General features: G+C 39.0%; 1 protein-coding gene across 1 annotated transcript in view; it reads left to right on the top strand.

Moving 5' to 3' along the window:
• The window catches only part of ALPK1 (alpha kinase 1), a 136,242-nt gene that overhangs the window by 56,178 nt on the left and 54,295 nt on the right, over positions 1-25,769 (top strand). The window contains exons 3-4 of the mRNA XM_047090629.1: positions 7,959-8,190; positions 12,977-13,131. Coding sequence (XP_046946585.1) covers positions 8,070-8,190; positions 12,977-13,131 — 276 coding nt within the window. The 5' untranslated portion in view covers positions 7,959-8,069. The remainder of the gene's footprint in view (positions 1-7,958; positions 8,191-12,976; positions 13,132-25,769) is intronic.

Consider the following 25,769-nt stretch of genomic DNA (forward strand, 5'->3'; position numbering starts at 1 on the left):
TTTAAAATCAACTCTACCTTTATCTTTTAACCTTTATCTTTAGCATTTAGTTCATTTATATTTATTGGAAATACTGATATAGTTAAATTTATTTCTGTCATCATATTTTGTATTTTAAATTTATACTGACTTTTCCTTGTTTTTTTTCCCCTTTTCTTTTCTTGCCTTCCTTTGGATTGTTTTGTTTCTTTTCATGTTTTACCTTCTACCAGTTTGAAACTTACATGTTTTATTTTTAAAAGATTATCTTAGAAGTTTTTATCACAGTCTAAAGTTAAAATCTCCCTACCTCCTGTCAATTCCAAGATCTAAAAACACTTTGACATCAATCACTCTCCTCCTCATATATATGTTGTTTGTATTTATATGTGTTTTTTTTCCTATTTTTTAATCTCATAAGACATTGTTATTGTTGTAGCTTTATACAATCAGTATTTATATTTAGCCAACATTTCACCACTATTTTTGTTTATTATTTTCCCTTCAGTCTCAGGCCCTTCATCTGTGATCACTTTCCTTCTATGTAAACTATGTACTTTAGGGATTTCTTTAGTAAGAATCTGTTGATGTTTATTTTTAAATATTTTTATTTTTCAAGGTTTCCCCCCAATATATTGAAGATATCCTTTCACTGTCTTCTAGTTTCCATTGTTGCTTTTAGGTAGGTAGCTATAAATCCACTGTTGTTTCTTTGAAGGTGCTGTGTTTTCTCTCCAGTGACTTTAAAGATCTTCTCTGTGCCCTTGGTATTCCCTAGTTTTGCTATGATATTTCTAAATATGGATTTTTATTTATTTATTTAATCTGCTTGAATATTATGGGTATTTTAATTACTGTCTTTCTCCTGTTCTTAAAGTTCTTAGTCATTATCTGTCCAAACATTTCTTTTGCTTCTCCCTCTTCTTCCCATCAAGGATTCTTATGAGGCATATGTTAGAGCTTTTCCATCAATTTTCCCTGTTTCTGAACCTCTCTTTTGTATTTTCTCTCTCTGCCTTTTTTGTTGTTGTTGCAGTTTAGATATGTTCTGATTTATCAACAGTTTAAAAATTCTATCTTCAGCCAGAACTAATATTTGACTAAATCTATTTAATTCATAGATTTAAAATTTTTTTAACTATTATTTTTTCATTTATAGAAATTCTATTTGATTCTTTTTCAATCTGCCTATACCTTTGTATAGTTTCCTGTTCTTAACTCATATACTCAATATATTCTTTCACATCTTTAAGCATGTATATTTTGTAGTCTGTATCTGATAATTCCATTAACTAAATTCTTTGTGGGTCTGATTTTACTATCTGTTGTTTCTTCTTTCATCTATTGTTTCCTTTTACCTCATGCATTTTGTGAGTTGGCCAGGGACTCATATTTCTTGGTATTTTATAGGTGGAAATTCTTTGAAGCCTAGTTTGAAGTCAGATTCCTTTAGAGAAGATTATGTTTCATTCCACCAGTTGCCTGAGAAAACCACCAACCTAGGACCTTTCTTTTTTTTTTTTTTTTTTCATGAAATTCGCGTATGTAAAACTACCTTTTATTTGCTCTAGCCATTTTTTTTTTTTTTTTTGAGAGAGAGAGAGAGAGATTGAGGGCACAAGTGATCGAGAGGCAGAGAGAAAAAGAGAAAGAATCCCATGAGGGTCAGAGAGAGAGAGAGAGAGAGAGGCAGAGCTCATGTTCACCTGAAGCAAGGCTCATGCTCATATGATACGGGGCTCACTCACCCATTGTCAGACTCGAACTCATGAACCATGATAATCATGACCTGAGTCAGATGCTTAAACAACAAGCCACCCAGGCACCATGCTGTAGCTATTTTAAATAACAAGCACAGGGTTAGAATATTATTTATCTCTCATGATGTTGAAAAATATCATATAAAAAGCTAAGGAATGAATGAAAAAAAATGATTAGGTATTTGACATGTTTTCAATAAACACATGTGATCTTGAAAAACATCATATAAAAGCTAAAGAATGAATAAAAAAACGATTTGGTATTTGACATGTTTCCAATAAACAGTTAATTAAAAAATTCACATGAGCTCTGCATGTTGCCTGGGTCGGGATGTCATTATGTTATAAGTGGACTTTACAAGGTATGTTCTCCTGAAGCTTTAGGATCATTTTTAAATAACTTGTTTTAAAGTAATTATTAGCCAGAAGTTTTGTAGATCTGTGGAAATTCTCAAGAGAAAAAAATCTGGTCTCCCTCAAGAGGCAGCATGTTTTGCCACAGGCAAATTTCCTGAGAGGTGGCAGGAGAGGATGAGGATTCACTTTTAGCTTGCCCTTACACTAAAGGATCAACCTTTACTGGGACATCAGTTTTATGCAAGGGAACAGTGTCTTCTTATACATTCCAACTTGGGTAGACCTTCGGTTTTATTTCCTATCTTCCCACACTCCAAGATCGTGAAAACCAAAGTTTCAGCTTACAGTGTTTGCAAATACACTCAAGGCAAAAGCTAACTTCTGTACTGGCTAACCTTCTGGGTTCCAGCTTTTTCTTGGTTTGTTTTCTGAGTAGTCCTTCCTTTCTTATCATTTTTTTTAATGTTTATTTATTTTTGAGACAGAGAGAGACACAGCATGAGCAGGGAAGGGGCAGAGAGAGAGGGAGACACAGAATGTGAAGCAGGCTCCAGGCTCTGAGCTGTCAGCACAGAGCCCGACGCGGGGCTCGAACTCACGAACTGTGAGATCATGACCTGAGCCGAAGTCGGACGCTTAACCAACTGAGCCACCCAGGCACCCCCTTTTCTTGTCATTTTTACTGATACATTGTAGATGTGATAAAGGGCGTTTGCAGCATTTTTACTTGTTTTTAGTGGGAATGTTGTTCAGAATGTATAGTCTTCCATACCACTAGAATAGAAGTCTACCAGTCTACCCTTTTGGGTTTTGGTGACTTAGAAGTTGCCTTCTCCTTCTCTTTTTATTCAGTTTTAAAATGCTAACAATGGCTGTTATCCAAAAATATCTATCCAAGCCCTACAGTTGTCTTACTCTCCAATCAGTTCTCTTTCTACTTTTGTGTCCCCACTTGCACGGACCAGTACCAGAGGCACTATGGACAGAATTTGTGTGTGGGGTTGCTCAGGGGAAGGTGAAAAGGTGGAAAAAGCTGCATTGTCATTGCTGGTGACTGATCAGAGAAATGTATTCTTGTTGTTCTTCGTTAGATACCAGAATAGAACAATATGATAAACGATTTTGAATGTAGATGAAAAAGTAATTTGAGTATAATTATTCATTTATATGTGAATCAAATGAGCTCTGTATGTTCACTTGTGAGTCTAACCAAACATTAATTGAATTCCAACAAAGATATTTTAAACTGAGACTTTGGACTATAATCCTGTTTAATATTTTAATGTACTTATGTCTTATTCCCATAATTATATTATAACTCCTTGACAGTGTAGGCTTCTTTATGCCTCTACTTCTTTATGCTTCCCCACATCGTTTGGCTTAAGGATTATGACTAGCTGGCTGGTGGATTATTACAGAAGTGGCAGCTAGTAGACCATGGAATGCCTTTGGAATTCTTTTATTTTCTTTGATTTACCCCCAAAGGAGTACTAATTGTCCAAGAAAAAGACTCACAAATGCCAAAAGAAATGGGGTTTTGAATAATACACTGATTTGCCTTCTCTTAATGATGGCTGATTTCTCAATTATCTCACAACTCATCCACTCAGCTGTATTCTAGGTCACCAATAGAAATAAAATACACAAATATCAAAATTCCAAACATGGAATATATGAACACATGACCATTTGGCTATGTGCGTGCATGTGTGCCATAGATTCTAACTTTGTTGGATATCTAATATTATCCTGGAAGTATCTGTTTGTATGTTCTCTTGCTCTTGATGGCCTCTTTCTATTTAATTTTTTGAAAAAATGTATATAGGGGATGTCAAAATAGAAAAAATAATTCTTAGATTACAAAAAATATGGGGAAATTAACATTATTCAATTTAGGAATAGGTACAGCTCACAGAATGCCACAGTTCAGGGAGCAAAAATTGATATGTGTTGAAATTGAAAATGATTCTTTTATAAAGGAAGCTGACCAAAATTTCCAGCAGGATCATTGCCTGAAGGAAAATTTTCTAGGCTCCAGCCTCTGTTATGCTTAACAATGAACCATACAAGTCTGGACAGATGGTTGGATTCCAAAGTGTTTCTCATGTTACAGTATTTTCTTCCTATTGTCTCTCCTGAATTCTGCAGGGAAATGAGAAAATGCTATAACTTTCAAAAAGTATAAAGAATATTTTCAATATATTTTGGGAAGTCCCAAGTACTAAACATTAATTATCCTGGAAATCTTCTTTTCTTAGAAATGCTTTCTTGGTTAGAATCCAATTGTTTATTCTGGACAGTATGACTTATCTTTCTATCTTTATTGCTAGAAATATAAAATATAAGATGCATTTATGCCTTTTCCTAGGTCTCTTTTATGTTCCCTGTCTCAGAGTATGGTAACTGTCCATTCAACTTTGAGCTATGGTGAGCCACAATCTTGGGACTCATTTTAAGACCATATCTATCCAACAGCAACACTGCATTTATTCCCTAAACAGCCCTCAAATTTGTCCAACTTTCTGTCTCTATGACTCTGGCCCAAAGTTCTGATATTTCTCATCTAGATTATTACAATAAATGCCTAACTAATCTACCTGCAATCACCTTTTTCCTCTCTGCCCCCAAAACACCCTATAGCCAAAACAGAATGAACTTTTCCAAATGCAAATCTGGTCATGTTCCTCCTGCTACCAGTAGTTTCCTATGACTCTTGGGTTAAACACAAGATTCCTTACCTGGCACACAGGGCCCTGAACAGCCCCTACCTACTTCTCCAAACTCACCTCATCAACTTTCTCCTTTTATCTCTAGTTAAACTAATTTGGCCTTCTTTCATTTCCTCTATATTTCTATCTGCATTACGGCTGTTCCCTACCATTTTAATTTCATTAAGCCCCGTTCTTCTTACAGAGTTTAATTCAAGCATCATATCCTCAAAGAATCTCCCATTAACCTGCTCTAGTTTCACCCAAATTATTAGGACAAGTCCTGTTGTTTGCCCTCACAGAACCACATTTCTTATCTCTCTTTCACAGCACTTAGACAAAAGGAAGAGATTTATGATCCTGTAGACATTAGGGTTTCAAGTGAGGGAACAAAAGCAGAGTTATATTTATTTAGTAATCAACCTCTAAGATTCAAGCCAACATTTCTAAACCACAGAGAAAAGTATGCATAAGAATATTATACCTAAGTGTTCTCAAAAGAGCCAAGAATTATGCAATAAATAAGTATCAGATATTCTTAGGCAAAATAGACAATCTGCTGAGTATGTAATTTAAGACCTCGAAAGATATTAGCAATTGTTCCCACTTAACCCCCTTAAAATAGAGATAAGAAAAATGAGTCTCCACAGTGAACCTCAGAGGTCTCACAAATAGTTGACGATAGAGAATGAAGTGGAATTAGTCACAAATATCTGTTGAACACTATTATGTGTAACAGTTTTCCTATATCCAAGTCCTCTATTCATTACTACATGCTCTTTCTGTTTAAACATTTATAGAAACAGAGCAATTAAAGTTTATTTTAATTTGTCAGTATAACAAAAGACTACCTCCTACCTTAAGAGGATGATATGGCACCAACAAAACATTATTCTAAGCCTTTAGACAAAGGAATGGTATGCTATTAACATTACATCACAGTACAGGATTATTTCTTTGTGCATGAGTTCTTCATATTTTCTTATTATACTCCTCTTTCTATATGAGGTCCTAAAAAAGATCCTAAAAAGAGAACCCCCTTCTTCCTTTCATTTTGAAGAAAAAAGAGTGTGTCCTACTCACCTTCAGTTAATTTCAAGCAAGGTTTGTTAAGTTTCTCAATTACCAACTGCATTTCTCAATCTCCATGCTAACCCTCCATTAGAGCACAGCTCCCTTTTTCAGGAATGGTGGGCCATTCCATTGCTACATGGCTTCTTGCTCGTGCTATTCCACTAATTAGCTCTCTGACCAGCCCTTACTTCTTGGTTCCTTTCGTAGAAAGGCAAGCTAATGGCCAGCTCTTACCACACAACATTCACTTAAAAATACTTGAGCTAAAAGGGACATTGGAAACCATTTAGTACCACAACCCAATCCAGGCAGGAATACTTTCTGAAACATCTTAAACAGAAGAGAGATTTAATTTTACTTATGCTTAAATGCATCCAGTAACTAATTCATCACAATCTCACTTCTGTGAATTCTCTTTCAAGAAACAGGAATTTTGTATCCAAGTACTGTACTTGTGTTCTTCACCAACAATACACCATTATTTTAAGGAAACAAGCCTGTAACATCCTGAAACTTTGCTTTGGCAGTTTTCTGTCTAAAGAACGTGTGTGTGTTTTCAAACCCAAAGTATATAAAGTATACCAGCCAGGTTAGAATGAAAAAGTGAAAAGTTTATATTACACAGTTAGTTCATCTTTCATTTTCCGTTCCCGTTAAGGAAAAAAAAGAAAGAAAGAAAAATATTTTCTTACTATTTAAAATTCAAGAGTAGCTTCTTAAAATGAGACTTTTTATCCCAACACCTACGCAATAATTCATGACTTTAATATTTTTAATGATTACTTCCCTGCATGTATAAGCCAGGAGATGAAGGAACATGAGCCATCCATACATTTGTTACTTCCTTCCCTTTCAGACTCTCTTGCTTTAGTAATAAAATTCTATGTGCCCTAGGGGCGCCTGGGTGTCTCAGTCGGTTAAGCATCCCACTTGGGCTCAGGTCATGATCTCAGGGTTTGTGAGTTCGAGCCCCGTGTTGGGCTCTGTGCTCACAGCTGGGAACCTGGAGCCTACTTCAGATTCTGTGTCTCCCTCTTTCTCTGCTCCTCCCCTGCTCACACTCTGTCTCTCTCTCAAAAATAAATAAAGATTAAAAAAAATTTTTTTTAATTCTATGTGCTCTATAAGAATGTCTAAGCCCTATAGCAGCTCCACTCTATTCTGGCAAACTCAGGAAGAGTTTCTTTGTTTCATTTGTTCATTGTAAACAAAGGAAGTTTGTTTTGTTTACAGTGTACATTCCTTAATAAAGGGAAGATTTATAGATAATAAGATAGTATTCTTATTTATTTATTTGTTTATGATCTGTAAGATAATAAAGATGTGTTAATTCAGTAATTTTATGGTATTTATTTGCCAGGTACTTTTGTACTGTTAGTAATTTATTTTGTTCGTGAAATTACCTTGACTGCAATAGATCATTATAGTATATTCATATTTACATATGCAATCTGTCATCCAAAAATTCATCCATACACTAGATCTAGGAAATTGGGCTTTCTGGGATATCATTTCTCTATTTTATTTGGCAATACGCCTAGCGGTGAAGAGCTTTAAATTTGGCATCTGTCGTTGCCTATCTTGGTCCAAATTATATGATGCTAAATACCATGAAGAATACTTCACAGGGGAAATCAGTAGTGGGTTATGAGAATGGTAAACTTCATATCACCATGTGCTTGTATCTGAATATTAGAACTGTTAGCCAGATGCTTCCTGTAGACTTCCGGAGAGACAGAAAGTGCGGTGCCACTGGGATCCAGAGGCACTGATGGGAAGTATGCAGAAGATACATAAATCACAGAGTATATTCATTTCATTTGGCTTCATGGGATTCCACTGACATCACTGCGGGTAACCAAGGTCTGCACCAAGACCCTCTCCCTTCTGCTCTCTGACGCCTTCGAGGTGCTGCCCATCTAGACCAGCCCCTGCAGTAATTTCACACACTCCCCTAATAAAGTCCTCCAGGGCTGTCATGTATTTTCATGTGTTTGCCCTATTATCCCTCCCTGCTTGAGTCTTACAGATAATTGATGATGCTTCAGTTAATCATCTTTCTCTCGCTTTTGTTCACCAGGTACCTTCGCCTTGAAGGGGCTCTTTTATTGAGAATCGATGTCTTCTTCTGGGTAATTGATCACCATAGACCCAGGGACACTTGACTCATCGTTGAGGAAGAGTAATCATCATGAATAATCAAAAAGCCGTAGCTACACTACTGCAAGAGTGCAAGCAAGTGCTGGACCGGCTCTTGTTGGAGGCGTCAGATGTGTCGGAGGAGGACAAGAGCAAGGACCAGCAGTGCAGAGGTGAGGTCCTGAGGAGAGGCGCTGGGGGGAGGGAGAAGCCAGCAGGTTTGCTCTCAACTCCCCTGCCTGAACGACATGTTTTCATCTCTGCCCTATTTTTCTTCTCTTGGCAGATGACCACCGAGAGATGAGTGGATTTCTAGGGCATGAATGGGACATGGGCTACAGGCGGACGGGCAGGGGAGGAAGCCCACTTTGTTGCAGTGAATTGCTGTCAGTTCTAATTTTAGGCTTCAGTAAACATGAGGCTACAAGAAAACAGTTTAGTTCAAGAAGAACAAAGGGTGCAAGTAGGCTGGTGCTCGTAAATTTCAATTATTAAAAAATTGAAGCAACTTCTGAATGGTGGCATGTACTTTTTTCAAACTAAGCTTTTGTGCCTCATCAGTTTCCATAGGCTTCTACGGTTTCCATAAATATGTCATCTCATTGGTCCAATCTTTCTTTTTTTTTATTATCAATACATTTCTCATGCTGCATTCACATGCCATTTGTAAAATAAATCCTTTCATACCGATGAATACTGATTGCATCATTATCAGGGTTTAAGAATTTGGCCTTTTGCTCATTTCATAGTTTATGCCATTCATAGTTTTAGATGAGTCATTGTTTGAGAAGTTTTGATCACAAAGTCTAGAAAGTTAAAACATTTATTTCTTCCATAGCCAGTTTTGGAGAGGGAATTTTCTTTCCTTTCAGCATTTGAGTAATTTTTCCTGCGTTTCTATAAGTGTATCCCTTTTATGTGCTTTTAATTTTTTTGGTTTTTTTGTATTTTTAGTGACTGGCTATTCCTTGCAGAGATAAGATTACATAAAATGCACACTCCCCATTTCTTTTGTTGTGGATGATTATGTAATGGGAAAGGTTCTGGAGGAGTCTCTCCCACATTCTTGTATACTGGCACACACACACAGAGGCACTTCAGGTACCTAGAGGCGTCTTAAATTTTTGTAATCCATTATTTGTGCCCCTTTCAAGGTAAAATGCCCCATGTCCCATTGTTTCACAACACCTTAGTTTATGTGTTTTCCTTCTTTATTAGCCAGATACACCACTGCGTGATTTTGCTTGCTAGTTATACGTGCCCATCAGCCTGGGCACACCCTGGCAGGTTTTAGCCCCTCGTCAGGGAACGGCGGGTACTTGGCGCCTCCAGAACACACTGCAGGGCTGGTTCTCGTTCCCTCAGGGCCAGCGTATTGTGTTCTCTCTACTGAAGTTTTTCTCTTGTCCTTTTACTACATGGCATCCTTTGTCTCTTTAGCCCAAATTCCTTCAAGCTTTGTGTTCTCCCTAGTGAAAACTCAGAGCCCCAACTTGGGTAGCATTTTCTTCTCTTTTCTTCCCAAGTGCCACAGAAGAGGAGAAATAATCAGTTTAGTTCCAGATAGGGCAAATCAGGGCTACAAAATCATTCGATTAGCAACGGCCCTTCAGGTACGCTGCTTGGGGAAGTAAGTGATCAGAGAGGCAGAAGAGGATACTGCTCCGTCAGGGGCTGACTGCTGGGGTTGGCTGAATCTGATAAGCCAGTGCGGGAGGAAATTTGTGCTGAGCCATTGATAATCTCAGCATTAACCCATCCGCATGGAGGCAGGCTTCGTGATCCACCCCAAGCACCATCAGTACAACTGAATGCAGTGTGAGTGCAGAGTCCCTCCCTTAGCAGGTGGTTTCTGAGCCATACTAGTGACTTAAGTGGTCACTCACATGTGCTCCAAGAGAAAGGTATTAGTACAGGGCAACTTATGGTGACAGGGCAAGCCAGAGAACTCTAAACATGATTACTGTGGTTTTTGTTCTTTCCCTCCTCTTCACAACCCTGTTCTCTTCCCTCAGAAATTGTCCTTGCCAACATGGGTGACTACTTCTAGCAACTTCCTCAGAAATAGAGAAGGAACTGAAATCTAAACAGATATATATATATATATATATATATATATACACATATATATATATATACACACATATATATATATATATACACATATATATATATACACACACACACACACGCATATATATGTATATATATACATATATATGCATATATATATACACATATATACGTATATATGTGTATATATATACCATATGTATATGGTATATTTTATTACATCATATGGTATATTTTATATAATATAATTTACTATCAAATTGGCTAACATACAGTGTGTAAAGTATGCTCTTGGTTTTTGGGGTAGATTCCCATGGTTCATCACTTACATATAACACCCAGTGCTCATCCCAACAAGTGCCCTCCTCAATGCCCATCACCCATATTTCCCCTCTTCCCATCCTCCCATCACCCTCAGTTTGTTCTCTGTATTTAAGAGTCTCTTATGGTTTGCTTCCCTCCCTCTCTCAAAAATAAATGTATTTCAGAAGCATCATTTATTTCAGTGTGCCACACTGGACTATCCATGTTCTGGCATGATCTGTAAGGAAAGGGTAGTGTGGAGGAGGCAAAATGATTTGTACAGAATCAGATTTTCTCCATCATCATGAAAAAAATTGAAAATATTGAGACCATTCAGTGCCAATATAAGGTGAAATTCTTTGAATCCAGATATCAGATTCTTGTTGTCATTTGACTACTCATTTGACTCCAGAGCTTGATACTCGTGGGCAGAGTGTCCAAATTTATTGGTCAAACTGGGACACTTGAGAACAAGAAGGAGCACTATTAATAAGTACAGGAGGACCACAGAGAACTGTCCTAAGTGAACAGGACTGAATAGTCATCCTGTTCCCAACTATTTAGAAATATCATTTAAGAAACTTTCTTTACATACATACTGGAGCATTTCTGGCAATCAGAGGGCCAAGCTTTCCAGCAGATTATGACCACATAGGTCCCTAATGCCATGGTTCTGCTTTCTTTAGAGGAGTGCTATCACACAGTCAGTGCTCCGTAGTTCTGGGTTGATGAATCAGGAAGCAATGATTTCAGTGTGATATTTATAAATCATCCTCAATAGTCAGTATGGATTACTCACTGGTGTGGCCCATCTGATACCCTCTCAATGCCAAGCAGTGTCTCCTCACCAGCAGTCATCCATACATTTGCCCACTTGGCAAGGACACAGAAAGGCATCATGGACCAAGGCAGAGTTAGGTTTTCTTCCTTCTCTTCTTTTTGTGTTTTACTCTCTCTGTCATATCACTTTGGTCCTATTTAGCATGTCTCATGTAGATATAAGACAAATCCTTTTAACCATCAGGGTGTGAATTACAACAGCGATAACACACGATGTCTGTCTTCAGGGAGCTCACAGTCCAATGAGAGGACAGTATAGTTTCAGAGCAGTGGGATGAACACTGAAAGGGCATCTGCATTTGGGGACCTGGGAGCACTCAGGAGGGACATCTCAATTCTGTGGGATGGACATCTCATGGCAGGCTGATGAGAAGTACCCAAGTTTGCACTGAGTGCTAAAGCCAGTGGGCCTGAACTTGATCATGAAAGGACTGGGAGAAGGCAATGCAAAAATGAGGACAGAGTATACAAAGTCATTAAAGAACTGTATGCAGGGCAATGGCCTGCTCCATCTTTTTTTTTTTTTTAAGCAAAATGGGGATCAACAGTGTGGAAGTTGGAGTGGATGAGGCAAGATAGGAAGCAGGGGTTCAGGCAAGAATTACTGATAATGAAAAGAAGGAAATGGATTTTTTAGGATCTACAGATTTCAATAGCCAGTTAGATTCAAGAAGGAAGAGAGAGCAAAGAATCTAGACTGACTTTTAAGTTTCAGACTTGGTGACTCAGTGAATGGCGGTAGCATTCATCAAAATAAAGAAACAGATTTAGAAAAAAGACAGTGAGTTCAGTTTTAGATATTTTTGAGTATGAAATGTCTGTAAGATAGAGATTTATAGCTGGCAGTCATATAATCAGGTCCATAATCCCTTATTCAGACCACTTGGGGTTCACATGTGCTTCAGAATTCAGAATTTTTCAAGTTAGGAAGGTAGTATGGAACATATACCATCTACTACATTCATACTCCAGTGGAAGCTGGACAGCACCTATAGTCAAACATAATTTTTACAACAAAACTTTTGGATTCTCACTAAGTAAGATAAACAAGACCATAAGTACCCTCTAGTCGGTTCAAGTCTGGTTTGGGTGCCAAACTTAAGAAAAAAACCTTCCAGTTTTCAGAACTTTTTGGGTTTTCCAAGTTTGGACAGGATATTGTGGACCTCTTATAATGAGGTTTGGTGCCCAGGAAGAGATCGAATATGTCTACTAATGTAATACAAAGCCGTCTCACAATAAGTCGATACCATTTCAAATTTCATTTTTTGGTAGCCATCGTCAATATTCAGATGTAGTCCATAGTGAAAGTATGAGGTGAGGCGAGGTCTTGGAGAGGTAAAAAGAGGTTGTACAAATTGACTCTCTGCATTACCCAGCTGCCACAAACCCCAGATGTCATTCCATCTCAGTCCCTTTCTCATTTTACAGGGAAAATAATATTTCCTTCATTCCTTTCTCTGATTCTTCATGCAAAGATAGTCACTGAAGTGCTTTACTTCCTGCTAAAAACCTTTCTTAATGCCTGACTACCCCAATTTACCTGAAGGGCAAAGTAGACCAGGGCCACCCCTGACAGATAGCTTTGCGCTATTATTCTTTGAGTCAGAACCACCAGCTCAGACCAGCCAGCAAGAGGTAGGAAAATTTTTTTTTGCCACGGAGGTGCTTCATCATAACATTGGTAACTCAACAGCCTTTTCTTTGACTGCAATTTCCTTACCTGAACTCTGACCTTTTCAGCTTCACTCCCCAGTGAATTAAGGACCCTGATCCAGGAGGCAAAGGAAATGAAGTGGCCCTTCGTGCCTGAAAAGTGGCAGTACAAACAAGCTGTGAGCCCAGAGGACAAAACAAACCTGCAGGATGTGATTGGCGCCGGGTTGCAGCAGTTACTGGTAGGAAGAGCCACACCACCTGTTCCTCTGACACCCTGAAGTGAGGCATTTAGCCTCTAAGTGGTCTAATAGATTAAATTTCTTTGAAGCATAAGACAGCCCCTACCCTTATGGTCAGCTCTGCCAGATTGACTAATGTGGGGGAAATAGCTTTTAGAAAGCGTTGCCTGCCTGTAAGACCTTCTGTTGGAAGCCAAAGCAAGTAAAAGTGAAGAAGAGTGGTCAGTGGGTCTATCGAGAAAACTGTCATCCTGAAATGTTTATTATATCCCTGGTAGTCCAGAAGCACTGGTTTTGGTTCTGCCATGTCTCTTAGCATTTTTATTTTGAAATGCTCCTTTTTAAGGGTTGAGTAACTTGAAAAAAAAATCATTCACCATTATTTCATCAATATGACATGCTGTCCACCATGTCCCTTCCCAAACCTGGGATCCTCCTCATTCCCTTGTCTCCTCACAATGCGGGCTGTTCAGGAAGCATTAAATCAAAGTCATTGACCTGCTTATTCCTCAAATCACTTCTTGGAAATTGACCAAACTGCTATCTCTTCCTTGGATAGAAGAGGACCTCAGGAACAGCACATGAACTCAGATCTGAGCTCAGATTTCAGCCTTAGGTTCTAGGGATGCTACACAGAGTGTCATTGTTCTTTTTAATAGCATTGTTTTTTTACTTACATTCTCTCAGATGATTGTCAAGGAAGAGAGTCTATTAGCTTATATGTATTTTTTCTCATGTAAAAATATATGTTTGTCTGGACACCAGGCATTACAAGCAACGATAATATCCTAACATTTTTATTGCATCAGTTTACATGAGAATGTGTTTTGGGGTCACCCCCAAAACAAGTGTACAGGTATTGTGTTTGCCTACCGAAACAGAAATCTGGGAAAGGTTCCCTGATCTATGTACATATAATGGCATCTTTGGAGACTTAGTATAAATAGCAAAGCCCCCACTTTTCCCATGACCTACCCCCGCCAAAAATATGAACAAACAGACTGAGGTTAAGCAGACTGGAGACTGCAGGAAAAGGAAAGTGGGTATTTGGAAAGAATGCAGTGGTGAACCAGCGATTTTAAATGACCAGGCTTGGTATATGTGGAAAAGGGGAATGGAATAATAACTATGGTTTGCGTATCACTGCAGATTTTACAAAGTGCTCACACATATATCATCTCCTTTACTTCTCAAAATGGCCCTCCTGTAATTACCACCATTATCATCCCCATTTTACAGATGAGGGAATTAAGGTGCAGGGAGATTAACGTGCCCAGGGGAATAGACCGGTGAGTGGTGGAGCTACCCCTTCCTCCATCTAGCTACCGATTCTCCTTCAGAAAGCCCCATGTGAGGAACTTGAAAGCACAGGTAGAATCCCCAAGCCTTGTTTACTCTCAAGCAAGATGTAGGCTATCCAGTAGAACTTCCTGCGACGCAGGAAATGTTCCATAGCTCTGCTGCCCAGTGCGTTAGGCCCTGGCCACTTTGGCTCTCCAGCACTTGAAATGTGGCAAGCATGAGAACTGAACTTTTTCGTGTTATTTAATTTTTAAAAATCATTTTTTATATAAATAGCCACATGGTGCTAGGCCTACGGTTTTATGGCACAGGGCAGCTCTGGAGAAGTGATACGTAAAATGAGACCTCACAGCAGCAGCACTAGAAACTTGTGGGATATTCAGATTCTTGGGCCCCACCCAAGACTTACTAAATCGAAAACTCTGGGCCTGGCAATAAGCATAGACAAGCCCTCCAGAAGATTCTCACGCATGCTAGAGCTTGAGAACCAACGTTCTAAAGAAAAGAGGAGGAAAGTCAGAGAGCCTGACCAGGGATGTGAGGGGAGAAGGAACAAGGTAAGGGGTAAAAGGAGACTCCAATGTGAAGTTTCCAGGAGACCAACCGTAAAAGCAATCTCCTTCCCATTAATTCCAGGAACTTGTTTAAACTTGGGCCAGTTCCTGAAAAGCCATAGTTGCTTCACCTGCTTGGAAAGCCTTGTGTGATTTGGCCGCTGGTGGCATAGAACGTTCAAGGCTTCCAAGGAAGGTGAGAACAGGACCTCTTCTTTGACCTTTGGGGCTTAGAAAGTTCCTCTGAATTCCAAACATAGGCTGAGAGAAGGAGACACATCACACCACGACAACCAGGGTTTTACTCCTCTTGGTCCATCCCGCAATCACCAGATCCCCCTCACCGCATGCAAAGCTGTTAGTGACTCTAGATGAAAAACTCAAGATGGTATTTTAAAAACTGGGTCTTGCTGCATTTGGGGGCTAATGTGAGTTGGCAGACAAGCTGTTCATAGTTGTTAGACTGTATTTATTCTTTCTACTTTCCCTCTACATACTGCACGGATGTCACAGTTGGGAAAATAGAGACATACAGAATTTAAGACATTTGTGTCCGGCTCACGAGATCACTAGTGGCAGCTCTGAGAATCAGTCCATTAGGCTTCTTTAGTCCCTGATGTATTTAACCTGGGAGCTTTTTGAACTCTGAGCATCATTTTCTTTCACTTCCCCAGCAAGCTATAAATTAAGTAACCACACCTCCTAAAGACTCTTAGGATGCTTTCCTATTGTGTCAGACCCCAAGTGCACAATTACTAAACCACTCTGTTTTGTAAATATAGAGCACTATAGCACTCTGTGAACTCATGCTACTTTCGATATCTTAGCTTGCCAAAAGTATCCTGAGTGAATTCCATGATTTGTTTTTGTCCCATTATCTGTTGGTTTCAATATTATTCTTTACTGAAGCGGGCTGGCCATGTTTTAATAATCAATTCATTACGAGATTCTCTTCTTTACATAAAAAATTGGTTAAAGGCTGCTGAGTTTTCTGTTCAGCCGAGTTATGTCTTCTTATGCTTTTTTCCACAAATCTAAACTTGCCATGATTTTCTTTGCCTTGCAATGAATCCTTCCCATAAAAAGTTTCCCCTCCATTTTTAAAATTAGCATTACACTTAGAGTCTAGCCACTGTTAAGTTTAATTTAATTTAAGTTAATTCCACAAATAACATATCAAAGTTAAGCACAGAATTATGTTGAGTGCCTGAGTTAGTGAAATTAAGGGTCATTTATAATGTTACTCTCTTAGGCTAAACTTAATCAAGAAAAATTATATGTGTTTTATGCTTTGCTTTCTGTTCTCCACAGCCTCTCCCATTTCCTCCCTCCCCACATGCTCCCCCCCACCCCGCCTCCTCCTTCCCCACCCCCAACCTTTTCTCCTTTGGTGTGTGGCCACAGACAGAAATTTATGGCAGGGGCCAACCTCCTTTACACTCCACACAAAGCTCTCTGACTTGAGAGAGTTTGTTCGCTCTCTCCCAGAAAAAACACCTGCAGCACGCTCCCCAAGAAACCTGGAGAGATGGGAGATTAATGTGGCTGTAATAGCTGGGCAGTGTTTTTGGTATTATGCCCTCTCCCCAGGTAGATGGGTCTTTTCCGAGATGATACCAATTATTTATTGCTGAAACATCTGTTGATAACTGCAGCTGCCCTTGTGAAACAAAGCCTATCACGGGGTCACAGGCTATAGGGACCTAAAATCCTACCTCATGCTAGTTTTAGACTATTCAATAACACCCTCAAGTCCATGGGTTACCATCATCTTTAATGTCTCATCATGCCATAGAAAATACTTTGTAAACACTGCACTGCCCTGCCCTACAGGCTTTGAAGTATTATTTCATCTCCATTGGTAATTTATATTCCAGTGCCATTGTGCTGTGGGAAAAAGAGGGGGAACCTTTTTTGTTTTCCATTTAATTGTATATCGCCTGACACTTTGACCTGTATTATTAGTATTAGTCAGAAAAAGGATTTTCTCCCTCTCTTATTTAAAAATAAAATTTCAAGGGAAAGTGAGCGCTCCTTCAGCTCTTTTCACTCAAAACAATGTTTACACTCTAAGAGGAAAAGATGAAAAGCACAAGCAATTTTTTTCAAGTGTCGGAGAAGGGCATTTCAGTTTTTGAAAGAGAACAGTAAGGCCCTTATAAATATCATTCAGCAAAACCTTTGATGGATTTTTTTTTTTTTTTCCAAAAAGTATTGAAGGCATTTACCATTAGCTTCTGTTTAGCTTGGTTTTGGGCGGGCACAGTAGCGTTCTTACTAGTAAAACTCTCCTTGCTTCTGAGATGCCAGGGAACGAAGGCACCGGCCTCTGTGTAGATGCCACCTTTTGTAACTTTTCCAGTAACTTTTACACTTCTAAAGAGGATGCTTTCTGCACAAATAAAGAAAATATGAAAACAAAACTTTTAAAAAGGAGATTAAGGACATGTTTGGATTCGCATGTCTGTCGCAGTTGAGAGCAGGCTGGGTTGCCGGGCTAAGAGAAGTTGCTGGCCAGGCCCTGCTTTGGAGCCTTCCTGCAGATTTGGGCATCCTGATCTTGGCAAGGATCTGGCCTCTCCTCAGCCCTGTTTCTGTGGAGAAAGGGAACTTAAGTTTAGTGGGGTGTCTCTGCAAAGAGATATGGGGTAATTTTTAGAGGTTGGCTAGAGTAAGGTGCAAGGAGATAAAGCAGTCTCAAAATGAGGATTTTTTTCCCCATTTTCTCTTTAACTGTATAACCATGAAAATGGATAATATGATAACTTTTATTCCACAATTTTTTTGGAAATATCTGTGCTACCAGTAATTTGAAGAGAGACTACATAAATAAGTAGTTGTTTTCTTATGTGATCTTGGGTGAAAAAGCTTTGTGGATGAACAAAGTTTGATAGATTTAACTTCCAGAATATTTATATGTCTGCAGATAATCTTGTTGCCTTTAACTTGTTATTGTTTTTTTTTTTAATTTTTTTTAACGTTTATTTATTTTTGAGACAGAGAGAGACAGAGCATGAACGGGGGATGGTCAGAGAGAGAGGGAGACACAGAATCTGAAACAGGCTCCAGGCTCTGAGCAGTCAGCACAGAGCCCGACGCGGGGCTTGAACTCACGGACCGCGAGATCATGACCTGAGCCGAAGTCGACTGCTTAACCAACTGAGCCACCCAGGCACCCTGATATTGTTATTTTTAAACTACTTAAAGTACTAAGAGGTCAAAAATTAAAACATAAATAGGAGCTCCTGAGTGGTTCAGTTGGTTGAGCATCTGACTTCAGCTCAGGTCATGATCTCACAGTTCATGAATTCTAGCCCTGCATCAGGTAAGCTGCTGTCAGCACAGAGCCCACTTTGGATCCTGTCACCCTCTCTCTCTGCCACTCCCCTGCTGGCATTCTTTATCACAAAAATAAATAAGCATTTAGAAAATATATAAAAAAATTAAAACATAAATGAAAATGAATAAAGATAAGAGTTGTTCATTACAATATTATGGGGAAAGGTTTTTAAAATGGCTAGTGTGATTAACCTAAGAGCAGAGAGGACAGGAATAGTATTTAGCAAAAGATGACTATAAATGTATTAGGAAATGAAAAGTCAAGTTCAAGAAAGATACATTGTGTGAGGACTAGGTAAGGTGAGATGCTATCCCTGGAAGCAATAAAATTCTTCTCCATGAATAAGCTCTGGGTTTAAGAAGTTCTTAAAACTAATTTTAAAACATTTATTTCAGGTGTCAGTTTTCATATTAATAATAGAGAATTCTTGGCTTAGATCATGATTCAGGTCATGATCTCACAGTTCATGGGTTCGAGCCCCACATCAGGCTCTGGGCTGACAGCCCAGAGCCTGGAGCCTGCTTTGGGTTCTGTGTCTCCTCTCTCTCTCTGCTCCTCCCCTGCTCATGCCCTGTCTCTCTCTGTCTCTCAAAAATGAATCAATGTTTAAAAAATATTTTTTAAAAAATAGAGAATTCAAAAGCAGTAATAGGTAATTTTTGGACTGTGATTCTTTCAGCAAGTGATTTTTTCAAATGAAGTTTCATCTTCAACTATGTGCCTTGGGGTTTTAATAGTGGAGATCTTTTTCATTAAGATGCAAAAGGCAAAATGAATGCAAGCTGCATATTCATTCATTTACTCAGGAAAACTTTATTGAGTATTAACATGTGCCACACATTTGATATATTGAACACTGAAAGAAAGGCAAAGGAAGTGGAAGACCTAGTTTACGTCCTGGAAAAACCACCAGAATGAGGAGATGGGTCAACCAACCTTTGTCAAAAGCCCTGCTGGTTGGAACAGTTCCTCCCATTTATCGATCACTTAATATGTGGCAGGTGCTGGATACATATTCTTCTAATTCTTACAGGCTCGGCCATATGACCTGTCTTAGCCAATGAAATGTGATTAGAAGTAACATATGCCAGTTCCAAGCAGAAGCTTTATAAGCCATTGTGTAGTTCTACCACTGGAAGTCTTCCTTTGCCTCATGAACAGGATCATGGCTACTCCCTCAGCCTGGCTTCTGAAAAGGGCAAAATACATGGAGCAGAGTCTCAGAATTAGAGCCAAACTGCAGCCAATTCTAAATATGAACAACAGCCAAATAACTTTGTTGTTAAAGGTACTGAAATTTTCGGGTTATCACAGTCTTATCAAGTGATATAGGTTGATTTGTCCCCCACCAGACGCATTGAAGTCCTAACCCTCAGTGCCTCCAAGTATGATTTTATTTGAAAATAGGGCCATTGCAGATGTAATTAGTTAAGATGAGGTTATACTGCAGTAGAGTGAGCCCTCAGTCCAATCTGACTAGTGTCCTTAGAAGAGGAAGGCCATGGGAAGACACAGAGATACAGAGAGAATGCCATGTGAGGACAGCAGCAGAGGTTGGGTTTTGCAGCCATCGGCCAAGGAATGCCCAGGGCTTCTGGCAACACCAGAAGCCGAGAGAGAGGCGTGCAACCTTAGAGAGAGTGTGTCCTGCTGATAACCTGATTTTGGACTTCTAGCCTTGAGAACTTTGAAACAATACATCTTCGTTGCTTTAAACCACACAGTTTGTGGTGCTTTGTTATGGCGGCCACCGGAAACTAATACACTAAAGGAAAGCTGGCTAATGTACATGTGGAAGATAATGCAATAAAAAAACTCTCAAATGACCTCAAGATTCTTAGTATGTGGTCCTATGCCTCTATAGAGAAGAAGGCAAAATATACCACAGTCCACAATCAAGAACAGAATTTGTTCAAAAGGACATTTCAAAAAAAATGGTTTCTAAAAGAAAAAAAAAAGTAGGGTAGGGTATTTACTATATTATTTCATCCTTAAACGTGGCTGGAGAAAACAGATTGGAAAAAGCCAATCACTCTTTCTATTTCATTCAGTTTCAGGGCTATCGAGCAGTCAACAGTCCACTAACCATCTCTATTTGGATGTCCCAGATATTTCAAGTCCCCTAGGGCCCAAACTGGCTCATCATCTCCCCACTTTTGCTCGCTCCGTCCACCCCATTGTCTCTTCCTCCAGTGATCACAATATCAGTAAATGGTATCATGAACCTCCCAGTTACCCAAGTCAAGACCTAGGAATCATCTTTAATTCTATCTTCCCATCAACCCTCATGTCGTATTAATTATCAAGTCCCACCGTTTCCTCATAAATATCTCTCAAATACATCTTCCTTTCTCCAACCCTACTGCAACTGTGCTGGTTCAGACCATGACGCCTCCTTCCCAGATTATATCCAACCCTTCCCCTACCTCTAGTCATGTCCCCTGTATAAACAAGAATAGTAAGGTTAGGCTGCAGAAAAAGCAATGCCAAAACTTAAAGCAAAAAAGGTTTGATTTTTCATGTCTCTCTATGTCCATCTGAGGGGGGGAAAGAGAGCTCTGCTTCATGTCACTCCCCTCAGGGACCCAGCTTGATGGAATACCTACCATTTAGAATATTGCTAGTTACCATGGCAGGAGGAAAAGGAAATGATGAATTGCACAGTGGCTCTATATACGTGCATACAGAAATGACCATAGGTCACAGTAAGCAATGCAGTCACAACTGACGTCAAGAAGGCTGGAAAACACCATTCTACCATGTGCTCAGGAGGGGAAGACACAGAAATAGATTGGCAGGTAGTACTCATTATCACCATGACCCACCAGCTTTACTCTACGCTGCAACCAAAACCATCTTTCTAAGATGGCAATCCGCTACTTCTTCTGGCTTAAATCTCTGGGGGAAATCTCAGTTAATTTGAAAACAAGACTCTTTTAAACTGTACATCTTACAAAATTACCTAATACTAATCCTGAACAACAAAATCTACATAAATTTGGATGAGCATTTCCATGAAAGTGGTGGGATTTTACTTTTATTTACTTGACTTTTATTCTTTATACATTTTTTTATTCTTCACCATAAACATCTCTTACCATTATGAAAAAGGCAGGAGAGAGAGAGAGAAGAGTATCTGTTGATCAGTCCCCTTTAGATCCAGATCAGGTCAAGGGCTCCTGGGTGGCTCAGTCGGTTAAATCCAGATCAGGTCAAATGTTCAGAAAAACTTAAGTAAGGGTAGTAAGGTTATGCTGCACCACTTCTCTCACACCAAGTACAGATACGGAATTGCTTCTATCTTAACAATGAACAAGCTAAGGTGATTAATTAAGTGACTCGGACAAAGCATCTTTTGCCGATAAAGGAAGGATTTGAAATTGCAACGTTCTTATTTCTGAATCTTCTCTTCCCATTTAATGGCCTGCCATAAGCTAAGTATCATTCTTCTCCTGTTATGTTTTTGGAGATTATTTTAGCACACAGCTGTGTACCCACACATACACACATATGGAAAATATATGTGTATATATCTACATAATTGGTATTCATGAATACAATTTCTTTCTTTCTTTTTTTTTTTTCAAGAGAGTACATGTGTGAGTGCAGGAGGGGCAGGGGGAGAGGGAGAGAGAAAATCTTAAGCAGGCTCGACATGGGGCCCAAAGCAGGGCTGGATCTCACAACCAACCATGAGATCTTGACCTGAGCTGAAATCAAGAGTCAACCGTTCAACCTACTAAGCCACCCAGGCGCCCCAATACAAGTTCTTTCTTTATCAAATGATAGAACATTGAAGCTGGAGGGAAATTTAGAGATCATTTCTTTCAAGCTCATCATTTGGTCAGTGGGGAACTTAAACCCAGAGAAAGAAAGAGGTGGCTCACCGTAAGTCACAGACCCCATCAGCAAGAGCCACAGGATATGACACCCAGGTCCCTGAATCTCCCTGAATCTGCACACCCCCATACTTCACACGGGCCTGTGGTAGAACTGGACCAGCCTTTCCTTGCCGCCTTCCTATCCCTTCTGCTGCCCTATAATCTGCCTTGAGCTCCCTCTGCTAACATCATGGGACTTTTTTACTCAGAGCAGAATTAATTAAGACAGAAATTTTATAATTTCCTATTATCAACACTTAAAACCTTAGCTTCATCTGCTGAACCTCATAGTTCTTCTTTGGAAAAGCAACCAGACAAAATGTTCAGATTCATCAAAAATAAATTTCATTCAATAAGTGAAAATTAGGCACCCAGAGAATGGAGTCCTTAAAAGACAAATATTAGCCCCAAGGCCTATGAAGTTTCAGACTTTAAGATAGAGTCTGATTAAAATCACCAAGGATTTAAACCCTGCTCTAAAACTGTGCCAAAAACCGCCCCTTTTAATACGGTACTTTCAAGTTTTAAATTAAAACGATGACTTGTTTTTAAAATTCTACCAACGAAACTTCAGCTGCCACAGAATCGGGCATGCGAGTTATCCCTTTGATGAGGGCTAACCCTATGGCATGAGCTTCATGTCTCCCCATAATGAAACCCCAAGGCTGAGCCAAGTCTTGGAAGAGTTGATCCGAATAAGATGAGCAGACAGAGGAGCCAAGTTCAAAATGCAGGAAATTAACACGTTGCAGTCCCCGGGCAGACAGAAGAAAGCAGTGACCTTCAGAAAAGGATAAATCCTGGGGGGGTGTTTATTCAGTCCTGTCAGCAAGTAAGAATAACATCACCTCCTAAATCTTATAGGTGAAAAAACTAAGGAGCTTACAAATATCATCTCTAAAAATACATCTCCCTATATCTGACACGGATTCTATTAGCTCAAACAATATGAAAATATCGTCTTTGTATGTCAACAAACATCAAACCGTGGCAGTTTCATAGGATTCAATCTGACATGTTCACAACATACAATCTTGAGAAAAACCCTCAAAAGTAGATTTGATTATGCCCATTTTGCAGATGAGGTGATTGGTTCAGGGAGCTCAAGAGACTCTCCTAAACTATATTACCGAGTGTGGCTAGGCTGAGATATAATCCAGACCTCCCCACGTGCCGCCTCCCTCTGCCTGCCATCATCCTATCATGATGTGAAATCATCTACCCAGCTTATTAAACCAACTTGCCTCACTCTCAAGGGCAGACACCAAAAATTTTTAAGCTCAACAAATTTCGCAGATATTTGGGATTAGCCCTTTCTTTTTTAGACTATATTGGTACAGCACCGAAGAAAAACTTATGTTATCCCGCTGATGAATATATTCTGCATCAGTTGCCTTTGATTGTTGTTGTTGTTGTTGCCCACCCCATCAGGAAAAACATTTTAGCAGGCACCCTGATATACACGTAATTTTTCTTTCTTTTTTTATATATTTTTTAATGGTTATATATTTTTGACAGAGAGACAGAGTGTGAGCAGGGGAGGGGCAGAGAGAGAGGGAGATACAGAACCCGAAACAGGCTCCAGGCTCCGAGCTGTCAGCACAGAGGCCGACGCGGGGCTGGAACCCACGAACCGTGAGATCATGACCTGAGCCGAAGTCGGACTCTTAACCGACTGAGCCACCCAGGCGTCCCCGTTTAATTTTTCATTTAATAAGTTATATGCACGTACTATGCATATGTATATATATTTCTATAGAATGGAAAGTTAAGAACAACACAAAGATTAAATGACCACTTTAGAATAATTTTTTAAATTACATTATTGGCATGAGAACTTCTTGTTCAATTTAAAATTATAATTGAATATGTTTAATTAGATGTTATGTTGAACATCTTAGCACTGTGCCTTGAAGATATGGGTAGGATAGGGTTTTTTTAACACTTAGTTTTTTTAATGGCTGTCATAGTTGAAAAACCTTATGCTTCCAACATAAGCAGATCCAAATAAAAGAGGTCAGCTAATCCATACTACCCATATTTCAATCCATCCATGAATCCTGAAACATCATGTGCTGAAATTCAGCTGCAAATTTCCACATTTTGCAAGTTAATCAGAAGATACTATTTTTTTTCACAAAGGATGTAAAAGCTCTTCTTCATGCAGAAGATTTTTAAACAGGTTAAAAATTTCCCATTTGTGTGAGTTATCTTTACGTGATGCTTTATTTGGTATGAAGTCACAATGATGAAAACATTTCCAGCCCTCATGATCTGAAAAACATTTTCAAAATACCTTTTGGATAGCATACTGTTGTCAGCCACTTATCACAGGAAAGGAAATTTTGGAGAACTTGTCTGTTTATAAAAAATCTAAACCCTGTAAAGTTGACAATTCTTTAAAGAACTTTGTCTTGAGATGTTTATAGTCTTTCTCCCTCTTATTATGAGTTATTTCAAAGCAGCCATGATTTATAATACTATCATCTGTCAATCTACTTAACCAGATATGTAGAAACTGCAATACAAGCAACTGAAAATTGAGTTCAGAGTTCTCATTGTTGGCCCCTCCAAGATGAGGGCTTCCTCAGGTAACATCTGTACTAAGTGGCCATCTGACACACAGGCAAAGTAAGGAGCTGGTGTCCATCTACTTTTTAAAATGTCAGTAAAGCTTAATTTCTTTCTTACTGGTAAACTTCAGAGGAGTCTTTTTGAATTGTCTTTCTGTTTTGAGAACAGAGAGACTGTGTACGGCCATACCACCCTGAACGTGCCTGATCTCATCTGATCTCGGAAGCTAAGCAGTGTCGGGGCTGGTTAGTACTTGGATGGGAGAACTGAAACAGTGATTCCACAGATCTACTCCCAATCCACTCTCAAAATAATGAGTTCCTATTTACTGAGCATCTATTATGGAGCATTTTACATAAGTTCTCTTTAATTTTCTCAGTAATCTGTACAGTATTATTATCTTAATATATAAGAAGTTGAAACTAAAAAGTTAAAAAAAGTTACCCCAAAGGGGTAGTGCCTCAGTACAATCAAAGCCCCCTTTTTTTTGCACTGTCCTGCAGTGTCTCCCTGTAGCAACTGCTATGACTAGCTTCCTCATGAGAATAGCCTCAACAAGTTGGCTCCTTTTTCTCTATATGTGTACAATCTGTCACATTTTGGAAGTATTACCAACTCAGTCATGGAACTTTGTATATTTATTAACCATTAAAGACTAGAAGCAAAATATGTTTCTTTCATGGACATTGAAAACATCATAGTAGGCGTAAATTACTCCCACTGGCACTGTATAAGAATTAGAAATCTCTGGGCTTTCGGGAATCATTGTCAGGTAGAACCTTAAAAGGGCTTGCTTAGAGGTCATACTCTTAACATTCTTTCTCAATAGCTCTCTCATTTTATTACTTTGAGCATAAGACTGTGGACAGCTTCCCTTCACTCTTTGTATAAGGCCATATCTTTGCCTAATATGCTTAAAATGCACCTTACTTATACCCGTTTAAGACTTTAATGGCTTATGCCAGAGATTACAAACATTGTTTAATG

The sequence above is a fragment of the Lynx rufus genome, unplaced genomic scaffold, assembly GCF_022079265.1.
Source record: "Lynx rufus isolate CCGP_SWC_20201006 ecotype Redwood Valley unplaced genomic scaffold, mLynRuf1.p SCAF_3, whole genome shotgun sequence".
NCBI lineage: Eukaryota > Metazoa > Chordata > Mammalia > Carnivora > Felidae > Lynx > Lynx rufus.